Source organism: Schistocerca cancellata, chromosome 9 (genome assembly GCF_023864275.1).
Source record: "Schistocerca cancellata isolate TAMUIC-IGC-003103 chromosome 9, iqSchCanc2.1, whole genome shotgun sequence".
Lineage (NCBI taxonomy): Eukaryota > Metazoa > Arthropoda > Insecta > Orthoptera > Acrididae > Schistocerca > Schistocerca cancellata.
This window is the reverse complement of record NC_064634.1, coordinates 332,297,461-332,315,717: the sequence shown is the minus strand read 5'-3', so window position 1 is coordinate 332,315,717 and position 18,257 is coordinate 332,297,461. Positions and strand designations below refer to the sequence as shown.

Below are 18,257 nucleotides of genomic sequence, written 5' to 3'. Positions count from 1 at the left end.
GTCTTCAGTGGCTATCTTAATATGGATTTTGATTTTCTAGAAGTGACTGATAGCATATCTTACTGTTATAAGTGATGTGGCGATTCCTTTCTGTTCAAATATCGTGGGCATTTGACCTAGTAATTTTTTACAGTAATAGAAAAAATTTTAACAATTTTGCTATCTGGATGCAATTTAATCATCTGCACCCCTAAAAAGCCAAAATGGAACCATCGATATCGATTGTGCTTCTCGAATACCAAACTGGATTCTTTTCTAGAAAATTGAAAACTTACTGCAAGTATCGATTGTAGTTGTCGAACGCATTATTTATACCATACTGAATATTTTAGTTTCTCAGAAGGTAATTAGACGACTTTCACTGCATATTATAATGTAACACTGAAAATTTAGATCAGCTATCTATCATTACTATATGCTTCACAACATCTCTGTGGCTCCATCGAGTGAAGAACGCAAGAAATAGCAACTGTTACATGTGGAGTCACACTTTTATGTACCGAACATTCTGATTACGTTAAGCAACACAATCAAGAGTAGGAATAAAATGTAGTTGGGATTATGTCTTAATTAATCCTATACCCATAAAATGTTGATTAATTCAAGATACCTTTGTGAAAAACTCGAAACGAAAGTAGTACTGACATCTGAAGTTTACATTCTTCTGACCTTGAAATAAGTGTTAATGAGACTGATCAGTTAGTCAAACTCATAAATGATGCAAAATGAAGCAATGTGTAGCTCCCTTGTTAAACAATCTTTCTCTAATTTGCAACCAGCATTCCTTTACCCACAATAGTTGAAAGGAAACAGTAACAACAGTAGCAGAAAATTTTATAACAAGAACTATTTTTTCTCGATTTTCCATATTTACCATCTCATTTGATTTTTATAAGCAATAACAACTATTTATGTTTCTCAGTGTTTTATCTCTAATACTCACAGATTATTCAATACTTTTTCGATGTTATCAAGAACTTCCTGCTGAAATACTAATCCAATGAGTCTCTGTTAGTATTTCACGTATTTTATTTTCATAACAAATGTTTATTATTCCATTCCCAGAAAAGTCTAACATTCCTTAAGAAATGTCATTACCTAATATAGGTTTCTATCTTTCTCTATATTTTGGAAATATTCTCGTTAATAAGTTCATAGTTATTGTATACTAAGTTGTTTATGGACAGTAAGTTACTGGAGCAATACTCAGTCTGTTCTGCCCATCTACGAAGCCGGACATTAAATGATGAGGCAGAGTCATTACAATTTGATATTGGTTGTGCATCTGACTTGGTGATATATATTAAAGCAGTTTTCCTACCATTTATACTTTCAAACATAAATTCCAGTAATCTATAGGATTAATGTAAGAGTAGAGAGACTAACACTTGATGACAGAGCAAATAACAAAATTTTCGAAGATCAAGGTGCATTGGAGAAAGTTAGGCTTGCTTGTAGTAATAAGTTAGGTCCGTTTAGTTTAAGGCCGGAACGTTCTTCAGGCGTTCCTTGGCGCAAGTACAGTAGGAGGAATCGTTTTAAATTTGTTACATATTCAAAGCCTGAGACAAGTGCGGATATAACTAAAGTAAAGTCATGGACTGATTTGGAGAATCAATGTAAATGTAAGAACAAATTGTTTCGAGGTGTCAATCCATTTTATTTGGGATTGGATTGGATTGAAACATTTCCTCTGCTCTGCAAAAATGTTACAGTAATAATTTTGTCCCATAAATCACCTCAATAAAATTAACTTGGTCATCTTTATATACTGTTCCATGAAATACTTCTTTTTGTTTTCAACATTTCATTCTATATCTCAAGGTGTTGTTGTTGTTGTCGTCGTCATCGACTCCAGTCCAGAGACTGGTCTGATGGAAGTATCCATGCTGCTCTATACTAGGGAAGCCTCTTCATCTCCAAATACCTGCTGTAATTTAAATCGATTATAACACGCTTCCTGTATTCATTTCTTTCTACAATTTTTACCCCACACACACCCCTCCATTACTTAACTGATGATGGTCCCTTGATGTCTCAGAATGTGTCTGATCAACTGATCTCTTTTTTAAGTCACATTGTGTCACGAATTTCTTTTCTCTTTAATTCTATTCAATACTGCCTCATTAGTTTCATTATCTACCCAGCTAGTCTTCTGTATTCTTTTATAGCATAAAATTTCTAAGTCTTTTCTTGTCTGGGCTGTTTATCATCCAATAACAATTAATTATCCAGTAACTTCAGTAAATATTTCCTAACAGTTACATCTAATTCTATGTTAACAAATGGCTCTTCCTTAGAAATGCTTTTCATACCATTGTCAATCTCCATTTCATACTCCCACTATTTTGATCATCATCATTTATTTAACTGTCCCAATAGCAAAACCCATCTATTGCTTTTGATGTCTAATTTCCTAGCAATTTCCCCCAAGCATCACCTGACTGAATTTGACTACATTCCATTACCCTTCTTTACCTTTTTTTTATTTTCCTCTTATATCCCTCTGTTAAGACATTGCTGTTTCCATCCAGCAGCTCTTCCAAGTCATTTGCTGTCTCTGGCAGTATTACAGTGTTTTTCTCAAATCTCAAAGTTTTTATTTCTTATCCATAAACTTAATTCCTTCTCCATATTTTCCTTTGGTTTTCTTCACTAACCGTTCAATATACAGGTTGAATAACATTGGGCTTAGATTATAACCCTGCCTCATTCCCTTCTCACTCACTGCTACCACTGCACACCTTTTGAATCTTTCTGTAGAATTTGTAAAGAACCTTTCACTCCCTGCATTTTGCAACTGCTCCCTTCTGAATTTTAATGAGTGTATTTCAGTCAACACTCTGGAAAACTTACCACAAGTGCCATTGATGTAGGTTTGCATCTGGTTAACCAATATTCAAATAGAAGTTGTAGGGAGAGTATTCCCTCATATTTTCCTGCATTTCTCCAGAATGTAAACTACTCTTATCCTAGGTCCACTTCTAACAGTTTTTCCACTTTTTTGCAAAGTTTATATTAGTATTTTGACATAATTTTCAATTGGCTTAGTTTTATGAATTGTAGAAAGTCTATCATCTTGATGTTGAAGCTCTATTTTTTGTGTTTGCTTTAACAATAACATATGTTTTTGAGTGGAGTCCGCCATTAGCGAAACACAATTTTCTTTTTGACCCAGACATGTTTCACTGCAGTGGTAGCATCATGAGTGGGTTTTTATTATTATTTCTGTTAAACGTAAAGAGTATTCTTTACTGTTTAAATACATATAAATATTAGTTTCTAAATAGTAATTACAGGTGTTTGAAGAGCACATAAAATTGTGTATTCATACCTTCTTACCACATGGTGTAGTTTTTCTGCAGTATTACGTTTTTACAGTGACTGTTATCCTTTATAGTTTGTCACCTGCAACAATATACAACTTAATGTAGGCACAACATTAAGCAAAAATTCCGCTTTCTAAACTGTTATGGCTATCGCTGAAATTAATATTTCATGTGTGAGTGTGAGTGTGTGTGTGTATGTGTGTGTGTGTGTGTGTTTCACTTTCAGTTTCTTATTTCAACTTATAAAACAACTGATAATTGATCAGTTATCGACCATGGTTGAAAATTATTAAATTACTAAAATCGCTATTAAAAATAAGGGTTGGTGGTAGAAGGATAAAAATTTAGGGTTGTGTGTATTTTGTAATTTCACGTCATCAAAAAATAATAATAAAAAGTTCTTTCCAAAAAATTAGAAATTTTTTTTTGGGGTGCACCACCCTTATCACTTAGGGGCATGAAAAATAGATTAAAACAGATTCTCAGACCTACCGAATATACATGCAAAATTTTATCACAATCTATCGAGCCGTTCCAGAGGAGTATGACAAGTACCACTGTGACAAGAGAATTTTATACATAAGCATAATAATGATAAATCCTCAAACCTACTCTCTCCCTCCTTCTCTCTCTCTCTCTCTCTCTCTCTCTCTCTCTGTCTCTCTCTCTCTCTCTCTCTCTCTCCCACCCCCTCTTTCTTCTCACACACACACAATTACACACACAAACACACACACACACACACACACTAATTCCGCCTATGACATCTTCAACTGTTCCACTCTCTGCCCTCTCGTTTTCACACCTTCTACTCTTCCACCGTCTGCCATATTGTTATTACAACTGGTAAACAGTGACAGTAACAGTAACAGGGACAAGTCAATACATCTAATTTGACAATGAAGAAGATGACGAAATGACGAAAAAAGGAACCGTAAGTGAATCAATGTAAATAGATAAACACACACACAACTTTTCACATGAATTATTAATTTCAGGCATAGCCACAAAAGTTTAGAAATCGTAATTTTTGCGTAAATGTTGTGCCTACATTAAGTTGTATATTGTTGCAGGTGACAAAAGTGTAAAGGATAACAGTCACTGTAAAAACGTAATACAGCAGGAAAACCAAACCATTTGTTAAGAAGGTGTGAATATAAAATTTTATGTGCTCTCCAAAAACCTTTATTTACGATTTAGAAACTAATATTTATATGTATTTAAACGGTGAAGAACATTCCTTATGTTTAACAGCCATAATAATAAAAAAAACACTGATGCACTGCAATTGCAGTGAAAAATATCTGGAACAAAAAACAAAATTGTATTTTGCTAAAGGCAGACCCCACTCAAAAACGTATGTTAAGTCTGCTTACTCTGTTGAAAGATAACATGTATCAGTCCATAACAAAATAACTAAAAATACTCTCAAAACAGAAGGGATCACTCCAAATGTCTTCTTTGCGAACTACAATATTTCTTATGCTGTAAACAATATATATATTTCATGCATTATTCATGGTGAGAGGTTGTGTTGTAAGATGTGAAAATGTTTCTGCATTCTTTATATTTTGTTGCAGATTACCGGGATACCTATGGAAAGTTGTGCAAGAAGTCAGTCAAATTTAATTGTAAGACGACTATCTGGGATGCCTAAGCTGCAAAGGTTCAGCGACCTCGCGGTTCCAATGTTCTGGGCAGAATATGTAAGTATAATGCCTCCATAAAATTAGAATTGATATCATCTGATGTAAATGCTTAATACAAAATGAGGATTATTAGTAACAGAATATTACTGTTTGTAATTGTCAAACTTTTAAAAGAGGAACTGGATCACAATTTGAAACCACTGAATATTAGCACTTTTTTCAGTGGTTAAGCAATAGCGTTTGGATTTCCAACAGCCCAGACATAATTGAATTATAGAAGCCATGAGGTACAATTTCAAATTTATTATTTTGCAGTCATTGTGGTTTCCATTCCGAAGAATTGTTTGGTGTATGTCTCTACACGTGTCTATCTCATGGTAGTCTCTTCATCTGCAGATACTTTCTGCAACATAAATCCTTTTGAATTAGGCAGTTTTAGTCAATGCTAAGTCTCCTAAAATTGTTACCCATCATACTTCCCTCCATTACCAAATTAAATATTCCTTCATACCTTAGCCTACGCCACCTTTTACTCAAATACTGCCTTTTCTCCCCAGTTATATTCGGTACGCCCTCATTAGTAATTAGATCTACTTATCTATTACAGTGCTTGAGAAAACGTTAAATACAAAAGGTTATGAACACATTTTATGGGACGGGAGTAATGCGGAGACGATGATTGTTTCAGGCTTTCAGTGCATTACCTGTCATAAAGCAGAAACTCTTGGGCAATGGTTTGTGGACAGTAACATTACAGAAGTGGACTGGCCCATTCAGGTTCCAGACCTGAACCCAGTGGAACACCTTTCGAACGAACTAAAACGTTCGGCTTCACTACAGATCCTAGCGTCCACCATCACTACCCTCATTGGTTTTGACTCTTGAGGAAGAATGGTCTGCTATTCCTGCACAAACATTCAAACACCTCACAGAAGATTTCCCCAGCAAGGTTCAAGCAGTCACAAGTGAAAAGGCAGGAGTCAACACATATCAATGGCCACGAATAGCTTTCGGTATATTTCTGATAGAATAGTGTAAAGTGACGCTAAATAATCAAATATTTCTATGCAATGCAGGAGTGGCCGACATACTGTTGAAGAATACATTACAGTAATAAGAGAGTTGGCTGTCTCAAGATGGACGCGATAGCTTGAAACCAGCAATTTCCTTACAGTAAAACCCTTTAAACCTATTTGTCGCAGGTTGCATTCTTCATTGACAACCGTTAATTGATGCGAACTAGATTCACATTGGATAAAATAACAGTCATTCTTACTGAAAAAAAAATGAAATGTCGTGTGGCTAGGGCCTCCCGTCGGGTAGACCGTTCGCCTGGTGCAGGTCTTTCGATTTGATGCCATTTCGGCGACCTGCGCGTCGATGAGGATGAAATGATGATGCAACACAACACCCAGCACCTGAGTGGAGAAAATCTCCGACCCAGCCGGGAATCGAACCCGGCCACTTATTACTGCTTTCTAAAGTTTTTTCGTATTTATAGCCTAAATTTTGACAACCCGTTTGTTTCAGCACCAGGTGAGCCTGCCGGGGTACATCTACTACCTGATGTATTTCACTGTGAACATCCTCCCTGAGCTGCAGCTGTGGATGAGCTTCTTCATGACGACACTAGGCGGCTCTGCCTTCATTCTAGGGGTGACTGCCGTAATCTTCAACAGGCGGCGTACGACGCATAAACCTAAGTGCGCATACAGTTCGCTGGATCTAATGCCATCAACGTCTTCGTCCGAGTGTTGACTGGACTCTGTTACTTACTGTGATAAAAGCTCTAGGTGACACTTTAGGACCTCAGGATTCACGGAGTCAACGAATATGCCAAAAAAGTGTGCTCAAAGTGTTTCCAAGAAACAGTGCACCTAGAATTTGATTCGGTGACAGATTATCTATAGCCGTCCAGCTGGATCGTTCTATTAGTGAGCGGTTACCACTGACGGCAATCTTCACCACAGACAGACAATGTCTTGTGAAAATAGAAGCGTGTGTTGACGTGAATGGTACTTCTGTAATGCTCTGTACTGAATATTAGTTTCAAACATTTGTACAGCAGCATTTACAAACCTATGCTTGTGTACGAGTACATGACTTCACGGGGATGGGAGAATTGACAATGGCCGAGGAGCACCCGCCAATCTCTGGTGGGTTGTTAAGCCCTTAACGCGATATTCTAGAAAGAATTTTATCAACGTATGCTTAAATCGATATTTCATACTTGAAAACTGTCATGTAGCTTCCACGTCCCTATATGATCTCACTTCCTTCACATGTGATGGTCACATTGGAAAAAAGAGCGCGTAATGTGTATGTAACTAGTAAGACAACATTTTTTGCCGATTGTCACAATATGAACTAACATCGTTAGCTATGAAAGTCTGGACTGAAGGACTTTCACGTGCAGAAGGCAGGAAAAACAGTCTGTTATTCTGCGTACGTTGCGGGTGTCGGTATGGCGTACCACAACTATCATTTACTGCACATTTACTATTTACGACAGAATTTAATTGTTTGGTTAGTGACCGATTAGAATCGTTTTAGGTACATAATACATTGCATCTAATGAATTACAAGCATATTACCTGCGCGCAAATATTTCGGCCTGTACCAATTTACTTTGAAACAGAGAACATACTTGCAGTCTCTTTACTCAACTGCCGCGGAAGTTCTTTGTTATCTAAGAACAACACACGCAATTCACAGTGGTCAAGACTTATCAAACAATAATCGACAACCACTTCTTAAAAAGTCACTTCACCTTTGGCAGACATATTGGTCATCTACATAGTACCTTTGTTTTTTCTTACCGACTACTTGTATTCCACAGAATATTTATGTTTCACAGTCGTTCCTGTACATCTTCATACAACACAGATTTCCACTTATAAAGTGCAGAAAGAATATATTTTGTATATGCTTATTGCAATACATTATCATCCTGCTCTGTTTCGCAGTAGTAGATATCACACTGAATTTTGTGACTTGGAAATTAATACACTGTGAGTTAGTGATTGCTGAGTGTCCTGTGTTGACATTATTTCAGTAGTAGTGTAAATATCACCCGACTTAAAATGTTTATAAAACAGTTTTTATGCTGTAGATTTTTTATTTGTGCCCTTTCCAACAACTTACTTTCATCATTGTCAGCATTCCGCACTGAGAAAGAGACAAACCTATTCTTTTTAATTATTGCGCCTATGAATCTGAACGAAGTGCACTTGTTGCAGTAATATTATTACTGGTAATGGATGACGCACGAAAATCTGACTTGAATTTTTCGTCCAGTAGCAGTTCCCACTGCGTCCTGTAAGTGCCACCATTTACGGATTATCCCTGTCAGTTTTCCTTAATGTTATTTCCTGCTTTTGGCACACGTTCTCTCTCCTGTTCTTATAGGTGAGACCTTTCTGTACCCAACCATCGCTCCACTGCTTCTTACATATTTTGCTTACTAATGCTTTCATTTTCTTTTTAAGTCGCTGAATCTTGTTGTTCCTAGTAAAAGAATCAGTGCACTGTCAGTCTCCTGCTATACCGACTAGTCCTCCAATCAATTTCTGAACTGTGTTGATGGTACAGGAAATAAGAAAATGTTCCAATTAAAACGTGATCCGTTCGTTTTTCCTCACATAACTTTAAACAGTCTGCAATGGCTTCATCTTTTCAAATAAATAAGTCCAGTCTACCTCGATACCACAATAGCAACATATCGTCACGTGGTCCTCATCTCTTGTATTATATCTGATGGCAAGTTTCTGTGTAGTCAGGACTTGCTTCTCTAAGTTCCTATATGTTGTGCGTGAATATTTGTATGAAAGTAGAAAGTATCTTTGGACAAAAGAAAAGTGATTATTCTGATTTGGAAACGGTGAGAACCCATTTCCTCTCTGGTTACTCGAATATCTACTTTGTCAATTGTACTCTAAGATAATTATGTATTTTATTAAAAGTGAATTATACTTTCAGAGGAATTTATATACTTCATGTAAGACAAGTGAAAGACATTAATAAAAGTTTTTATGATGTTTTTAAATCTTATTCCTGTCTTCATAAAGGTGACAATAAATAATTTGTAAGAGATGTGCATTTTGATTTTCCTACACATGTAATCTGGAGTTATCGTTCAGTAGCAGTTATATAATTAAAAAAAAAAAAACATGAAAGGAAGGCTCAAAATTTTAGCTTTATTGTAACAGATCCAAATTTTGGCTAGCAACTAGCTGTTATAAACACTAAGAATGCAAGAAGTACATAGTGAGAGCGTAGTATACAAAAATTACAACTCATGAAGTACCCTACATAGCTTGTGCATTAAATTATGCACCAGTATTTCGGAACTGTTACGCATTCTCTAGTACTTGTACACCTGTTGTTGAGGTTCTTGCCACAGTTGATTAATGTCTCTGTGTACTGAAGGTATCCTTTGCAGAGAACACATCAGTTGCCTGTGTGACGCCCTCTGTCGATACATAACCTTCATAATAAAGCAATTCCGGTCTCTAATAAAATTTAAATGTTGCGTAGGAATAAAATAAAATAGAGGTAATATTGTTGATGTTGCTGTAGTAGCTTAATGCCATGTTTAACTGTAAACATTATAAGATATACAAATTCTTGATTCACCCCTTGTGAGTCAATTGTTTTGTTAATCTCTAAAAACACAGGCTAAATCAGACATACAAAATTTAAATACAACTAGAAGGCGAATGATGTATGCTGTAACTACTGACATTGACTTGTATACAGGGTGTTACAAAAAGGTAGGGTCAAACTTTCAGGAAACATTCCTCACACACAAATAAAGAAAATATGTTATGTGGACATGTGTCCGGAAACACTTAATTTCCATGTTAGAGCTCATTTTAGATTCGTCCACCTACGCTCAATAAAGCACGTTATCATGATTTCATACGGGACATGTGCCTTTACAAGTACGACACAACATATGGTTCATGCGCGATGGAGCTCCTGCACATTTCAATCGAAGTGTTCGTGCGCTTCTCAACAACAGATTCGGTGACCGATGGATTGGTAGAGGCGGACCAATTCCATGGCCTCCACGATCTCCTGACCTCAACCCTCTTGACTTTCATTTATGGGGGCATTTGAAAGCTTTTGTCTACGCAACCCCGGTACCAAATGTAGAGACTCTTCGTGCTCGTATTGTGGACGGCTGTCATACAATACGCCGTTCTACAGGGCTGCATCAGCGCATCAGGGATTCCATGCGACCTAGAGTGGATGCATGAGTCCTCGCTAACGGAGGACATTTTGAACATTTCCTGTAACAAAGTGTTTGAAGTCACGCTGGTACGTTCTGTTGCTGTTTGTTTCCATTCCATGATTAATGTGATTTGAAGAGAAGTAATAAAATGAGCTCTAACATGGAAAGTAAGCGTTTCCGGACACATGTCCACATAACATATTTTCTTTCTTTGTGTGTGGGGAATGTTTGCTGAAAGTTTGGCCGTACCTTTTTGTAACACCCTGTATATAATCAGGCGGGAAGGTAAGTGGGTTACATTACTTATTGAATAGTTCATAGATGGTGCCAGATATCACCAAGATAGGCCGTTGGTGTGATTTACCTATCCATGACGGATGTTGAGAGTACTGATCTTTGTGCCACTTCGTACAGATTTTAAGTACAATGAAAATAAGACACTGAGTTGCTGTTATTAACAGCATACATGCGTCCTAACCAATATAACATGAAAGAACTTTTCTAGTTGCAATATTATAAACATAGTACTCATACAGAAGAACGGCAATGGCTACTAGCTACCCGCAACATGTCAGCACCTATTTCTCCTATGTCACCATCCATAACACGGATTCCTACACCTTCCACTCCTCCACTAGTGTGTCCCAAGGTTCTGTCCTCTCCCCTCTTCTCTACCTTCGTTACATAACAGACATGCCACAGCCTTCACCCCCCTTACACCTGCTCCAATACGCCGATGACACAGTCTTCCTTGCCCTCGCCCCCACCCTGCAATGCTCTCAGCACCTTCTCCTGTTCACAACTTGGTGTAACCTCTGGCTGCTCAAGGTCAATCCTTCCATAACCCGGGCGATCATTGTGGGCAGAACCTCCACATCTTCCCGCCTCCCTGATCTTTATCTATGGCCATCCTATTAACCTTACCCCACTCTCAAGTACCTTGGCGTCACCCTTGACTGTCGCCTCTCCTAGACCCCCATCTCCGGACGATCCATGCCAAGGCACACTCTCGACTCCGCCTCCTCAAGCTCCTTTCTGGCCACACATGGGGTCTGGACACCTCCAAAATCCTCCACACCTATCAATCCCTCATCCGCCTCATCCTCTGTTTAGTTTGTACAAGATTAATACATGTAACTCACTGTCTGAAGCAAAGGAACGCCCAAAGGTTTTAGTAGTAGTAGTAGTAGTAGTAGTAGTAGTAGCAGCTTTGTTCATCTGTAGATCTATTTTAACAAGGATATAGGACATGTCAAGGTATTTACAAATTTAGATCAATTTAAAATAAGCTAATTCGTATACACATATATTTACAGACTTCTATTTAGATACAATCATTAGATTTACTCCTTGTTTAATATATTTTTTTTACAAATAACTTATTAAATAATGTAATGCCACATTGTTCACTCATATCTCATTTTTAGTCACTGCACACACTATGCACACATTGTTTCATAACACTTCACTCACTACACACACACACACACATGCACGCACACACACACACACACACACTGGTGATCTCTGGGCCATTTTCTGTACTGCAACTTCCCATTTCTACCCTGAAAACCTGAGTCAGCATCGTTCCATAATGAGTGAGATGTTGTGCTCAGAATGAGGAAGAGGTGTTAGTATTGTGCTATGCATAACTTGGGGCTAAGTATTTCTAGAAAAGAAAAAAAGAAGAAAAAACATAAAGCGAAGTTGTTATGTGAAATGTTGGATACTTTATAATCATTATTACTATTATTTATTTGTATAACATTCTTTATCAAACCCCTACTCTGTTTTAGCTAAGTAATCCTTCAATGTATAAAACATATTGCATAAAAGGTACTTTTTAGCTGCCTTTTTAAATAAGTGTTTTGGCAATTCCTTTAATCTCTTTTGGTAATTTATTGTACAGTTTTATTCCTTGGTAGAAAATGCTGTTTTGAGTTTTATGTTTATTTTGTCTTGGTAAGTAAGTTGAGTCTATCTCTTGTTGCGTGGTCATGGGCAGAGCTGTTTTTGCAGTAATTACCAATGCTATTTTTGATGTGTACAACTGACTGATAAATGTATTCACATGGAGCAGTTAAAATCCCCAGTGTGATGAACACATCTTTACAATGAGCTCGACTAGTGTTTTATTCTTATGGCTCTTTTCTGGAGTTTGAAAATTGTGTTCATATTTTGTGTATTTGTTCTTCAAAAAAGATTTCCATAGCTAAGAATTGAATGTACATATGAATAATATGTAACGGAAAGACACTACATGTTACACACTGATGATAGGATTCTAAGGGCATAACATGCTGATGACATTTTGTTTGCAAGTGCCTTTGTGTGTTCACACCACTCCATCTGAGAATCAATATTCATTCCTAGAAATTTTACATTTGTTACACAGTCTATAGAGGTGCCATCTATATATAACATTGTCATTTTTCCTCTTCAAACTGAAATTCATGGCATTCGTTTTCTTTATGTTCAATGTCACTTTCTTACTTATTGACCAATCATAAACATCGTTGATAGTTTCATTTGCTTTCTCAGCAAGAGTTCTCTTCTATTCTCAGTGACTATAATATTGCTGTCATCAGCAAAGAGGATTCTTTCACCATGAGTAACACTACTGGCAAAGTCATTGATGTATATCAGGAACAGTATTGGTGCTAATATGCTACCCTGTGGAACGCCTATATTAAAGTATTTTGGTTGTGATAAGTGTTTTATTAAATGTTTATCTCTATTTGAAGTATGTGTTATCTCTACTCTTTGTACCCTATATTTTAGATGTGTTCAAAACCAGTCGTTAGCTACCCCTCCTATTCCTAATGCTTCTAATTTATTTAATAGAATCTTGTGGTCGAGTTTATCAAACGCCTTTGAAAGATCCAAAAATATGACTGTGACACACTAATCTTTATCAAGAGCATCAAGTACAAATTTGTGACTTCTACTATGGCTGAATCTATATTTTGCCACTTCAGAAACCAAACTGTGATTTGCTTAAAAGATTGTATTTGTTCAAGTAATTCATTAATCTGTCTTTCATCATTGCTTCAATTATTTTTTAGAACGCTGACAGCAGGGAATTGGGTTTGTAATTTTTTATGTCTTCTGCATTACCTTTCTTATACAAATGTACAACTCTTGCCTGTTTTAACTGCTCTGGGAATGTTCCTGATGTGAAGGATTCATTTATTATATTTGTTAAGGGGCCTTTTATAATCCCTATGCATAGTTTCAGTACACACATTGGTACTTCATCTAAGCCTACTGGCTCTTTATTTTTCAGTTTCTGAATTGTTTTACTGACTTCATTCTATGTGGTTGGAAGTTCCTGATGTGAAGGATTCATTTATTATATTTGTTAAGGGGCCTTTTATAATCCCTATGCATAGTTTCAGTACACACATTGGTACTTCATCTAAGCCTACTGGCTCTTTATTTTTCAGTTTCTGAATTGTTTTACTGACTTCATTCTATGTGGTTGGAAGTAACATCATTGTATTTAGTGCAACATTATTAACAGGTGTTATATTTGTTTGGGGGAATTTTTGCTGTAACTTCTCTACAATACTTGAAAAATGCTCTTTTACATAGTTTGCTAAGTGCTGTTGAACATTTATTACTTTAACCCCCCCCCCCCTTAGCAGTATGTTATTCTGTGTTTGTTTGCGTCTCCCTGTTTCCCTTTTTATAACATCCCAGTCTACTTTGCTTTTATTCTCTACATTGTATATTATTTTGTCATTAAATGACTTTTTTGCAGCAATCAGCACCTTCCTATAGATTTTTTTGGTATCTATGATATAAATTTAAGAATTCTGGATCATTGCGAATCTTTTTCATGGAACTGAGGTGTTTACGTGTTTGATAGGACTTCTTAATACCTGCTGTTATCTATCTTTTTTTTTTGTTGAGATGTTGATACAGACTTTGGAAATGCCTTTCCAAAGTTCAATTTAAACAATGTGGAGAATTTAGAGAATTTCATATTCACATTGGTTTCCTTATACACTTCTTCCCAGCCATGTTTTTCTAGTTATTTTGGAAAATCTTTTATTTTGATTTCTGATAGATGTAGTTTACAGGCTCATAGTTTAAGGAATGATTCGATGCCTGACTTTACTGTTGTTATTCGACAGAGATGGTCTGATAGTCTGAGATCTTTTACAGATACATCACATTTTTCACTGTCCATATTTGTGGCCACATGGTCAGTTACTGACGAAGTCGTTGTGGTAACCCTTGTCGCACTTTGAAGAATGCTTATGAAGGTGTTGCTGGATTCATTTATGAAGTTAGTGTTGATGTTAATGTCCCCACACAGAATTATATTGACCTTTGTTCTTGAGACTTTATCTGGAACTTCTGTTAACTTATTGCAAAAAGTGTCCACCCTACCACTGGGAGATATATACTCACACAAAATGATTAATTCCTTGGTGATATCAAGCCCTGTTAGTTCAATAGCTGATATTTCAAAGTGTTTCTCTTCACTTACGGCACTAAGGTCATATCTTGAGTTGAACTTTGTTCTTTTTCTGATATAAATGCATGATCCTCCACCCCTTGAAGTTGTTCTGCAGTAAGATTTTGCCTATTCATACAATGATAATACTACATGCTGGATTTCTGTGTCTCTACACCAGTGCTCAGTAAACAACTGTGCAGTTCAAAGATTGGAGCTCAACTTCTAATAGTTGTATTTTATTTTTTATTGATTGCATGTTTTGATAGACTGTTAAGTCTGTGAAATGCCCCTTGTTACTCTTTCCAGTGGTTTGTTTTTCTTTGTGACATCTGGTATATGTGCTGTTTGAGGTGTTAAAATCTGTCTTATGAGTGATTGTTTCAGTATGTTTTGAAGTGCTGTAGATACTCTTTAGACAGGGAAACCTGTTGTCTGGATTTATCCTAAAGAAGACCTACTTTTCCTACCTATGAGAACTGGTCTTTGACCATGTGTGGCCCGAGATCCACCACTATACTTCCATGAATTAGCTATACCAATCTTCTCTTCCCAGTCCTGTTTAGATGTAGGCCATGCCTAGTGAAACCCCATCTGTTGATAGTCCCAACAGGCACCAGAGAAAGATGAGCAAAGTTTACTGTCCTCAGAGCCATCCCTAACCCCACATTGATTCGTCTCACAATTCCATCAGGGTGTTGTCAATCATGTGAAATAAAAAAATTAGCCAGTGCTATGTCCACCATGTCAAGTACTGTTTGATTAATGTTTTGATGCTGCCAATGTGAAACACCATTATGCTTTTATGTTGGTATGGTACAAGGACTTTTAGTATTCATCACGCTGCTCAATATGGCTTGACGATGAGCAACTTTACACAACTCTGAACCCAGCCTGCTTTCATAGCTAAAATCTGTGTATTTATTTCCTTATACGAGTGTGTGCTGATTGCTGTGTCAGTGTTCAAGACAAAATATTAAGAGAGGACAAGTCATCTCCTTTGAATAGGCTTTCTGGATTGAGAACAAACAGGCGGCTTGGTTATTTAACAATAAAACTTACACTGGACATTCGGGGCTTGGAAGCCACGTGCAACTGCTAGGAAGAGAAACATCTCAACACATTACTGGGGAAATAATACTGGTGCCAGATAAAATGCAAAAAGGTACATGTAAGTCTGGATGTGACAAAACAATACTATTACATGATTCATCTTTAATTTTTTGAAATTCTCGTTAGCACTCCTGGGTCCAGATCCACGTGAAATTTTTCTTCGGTAATTGAGGTAGGGCTTAAGTGCTGATTATTCGCGAATTTGCGATAGAATCTCATTAAACGGAGAAAGCCTTTCATATCCTTTTTATTCTTAGGTCTTGGAAATTTTCTTATAGCATTTAACTTTTCTGGGTCTGGCTTAATAACTTCAGCCAGTATGATATACCCTAAGAATTTAATTTCTCCTTTTCAAAATTCGGATCGGTCCAGACTACACTGATCCTCTTCTCAAAGTTACACAACACTTAACACAGTACGTCATTGTGTTTTACCATGTTTTTGCAGCAATCAAAATATCGTCGATGTATATTGTAATTTGGTTCAATATCTGCTCTCCCAGCACCTTATATAAAATACATATGAAAGCAGCTGTCGAGATCTTCAAGGCAAATGGCAATACTCTGAACTGGTAACTTCATCCCCTGTAAACAAATGAGATAAACTTCCTACAGTTTTCTGCTAGTGGGACCTGCCAGAAGCTGGCGGTCAACTTTACACGTGTTAATATCCTGACGACATTGAATTTCAGTACAGCTCCCTTTAGTGCCTCAGGCCCATCCATCTGTGGCAAAATGACTTTGTTTAAGCTTCTAGCATCCAAAGTTATGCGTACTGAGCCATCTTTCGTTGGCACTATTACAAGGGAACTGCAATAATTACTCTGAAATCGCTCGCTAATTCTCCATCCAATCATTTTCTTCAACTCTTTATCTACTGCTTTCCTTTTCGCCAACGGAATGGAACACGGTTCAAACCTAACTGTATCATGTGGTTTTGAGTGGAAACAATATTCATAATACTTCATGCACCATGGTTTCTTTGAAAACGTTTTTTGTTGCTGTAGTAATTTTTTTTTAAATTTGTGTGCCTCTGCTTCACTTAATCCCTCAATACTTCCGACTTTTCCTTGATTTTAACCTCTATACTTACCTCTTCATCTCGGGCCACCCCCACGTACAAACTTACACTTTCTTTTGGTTCATAGTTCGATCATATCTGTTCCCTTATGATCTGTACTCTTGCATCATCACCTATATTTTATGAAGCCTCATTTCCACTAAATTTAAATACGTGTTGCTCCTGTTCATCTCTTATCCTCATTACATCCTCTAATGGAAATGCTGTGTGGCTAGGGCCTCCCTTCGGGTAGACCATTCACCTGGTGCAAGTCTTTCGAGTTGACGCAACTTCGGCGACTTACGTGTCGAAGAGGGTGAAATGATGATGATAAGGTCAATACCCAGTCCCTGAGTGGAGAAAATCTCCGACCCAGCCGGGAATCTAACCTGGGCCCTTAGTTATGACTCCATCGCGTTGAACACTCTGCTACCAGGGGTGGACATTGCCCTATTAGCTATTAGCCAATCTGTCCCCAAACTCAAACTGAAGCACAGTCCTGGAAACAACACGGCTTACACTGAAAATGATCCATTTTGCATTTCAGATTCTATTAAAATCTGCTTCTTTATCATTCTACTTGTAGATCCACATGCTGTGACCATTTTAACTCGTTGTACTGATAACTCGGGAACATCTGTATACTTCTTCATTTCTTCATATACATTGCTAGAAGCAGCACTAATTTCGCTACCTGAATCTAGGATAGCAATAATTAGTTTTCTTGTTTTGTACTCCAATTTCAATTGTTGGTTGGTACATTTCCTTCAATTCCTCCCTGTCTTCATTCGTCATACTTTTTTTTACTCCATCCCTTTCATCATAAACTAATGGTCCATTACATTCGGCCGTTTGCGATTGCACCACACTCGCGGGGTGGCCGCGCGGTCTGGGCGGGCGCCTTGCCACGGTTCCCACGGCTCCGCGCCCCCACGCCCCCCCCCCCCCCCCCCCCCCGTCGGAGGTTCGAGTCCTTGGGCTTGGGTGCGTGTGTGTGCCGCCCTTAGCGTAAATTAGTTTAAGTTAGCAGTTTCGTCCCATAGGAACTTACCACCACCACTGCCTGTTTCCGCCATAACAACCTCCTTTCAAAATTGCCGCTCCCTCTTGTGGACGGACTGCGACTGTGAAGCGATTGTCTGTTTTCCTCCCAGTTACGCCGTTCGTCATTTAGGTTCTTCCTTTTGTTTCAACTTTGCTCTCTGTCATTACGACGGTCTATCCGAAACCTGTTCTTTCTCCAACGCTCCGGTAGTTGCCTGTTTCCAGACAACGCGTCTAATTGCTCCAGCAAGCGCTTTAGGTGACTGACATTTCTTTTATTTACATTGATTAATTTCTCTTGTACTGATACTGGGAATTTAACTATTATAATTTCTGTTAGGTGAGATTCTCTTAATATGTCG

General features: G+C 37.5%; 1 protein-coding gene across 1 annotated transcript in view; it reads left to right on the top strand.

Annotated features, from left to right (window-relative positions):
• Positions 1 to 9,023, top strand: part of LOC126100429 (scavenger receptor class B member 1-like) — a 335,359-nt gene extending 326,336 nt beyond the window's left edge. The window contains exons 9-10 of the mRNA XM_049911034.1: positions 4,910 to 5,035; positions 6,509 to 9,023. Of these exons, the coding sequence (XP_049766991.1) occupies positions 4,910 to 5,035; positions 6,509 to 6,736 (354 nt within the window). The 3' untranslated portion in view covers positions 6,737 to 9,023. The remainder of the gene's footprint in view (positions 1 to 4,909; positions 5,036 to 6,508) is intronic.
• Positions 9,024 to 18,257: the final 9,234 nt, after the last annotated feature.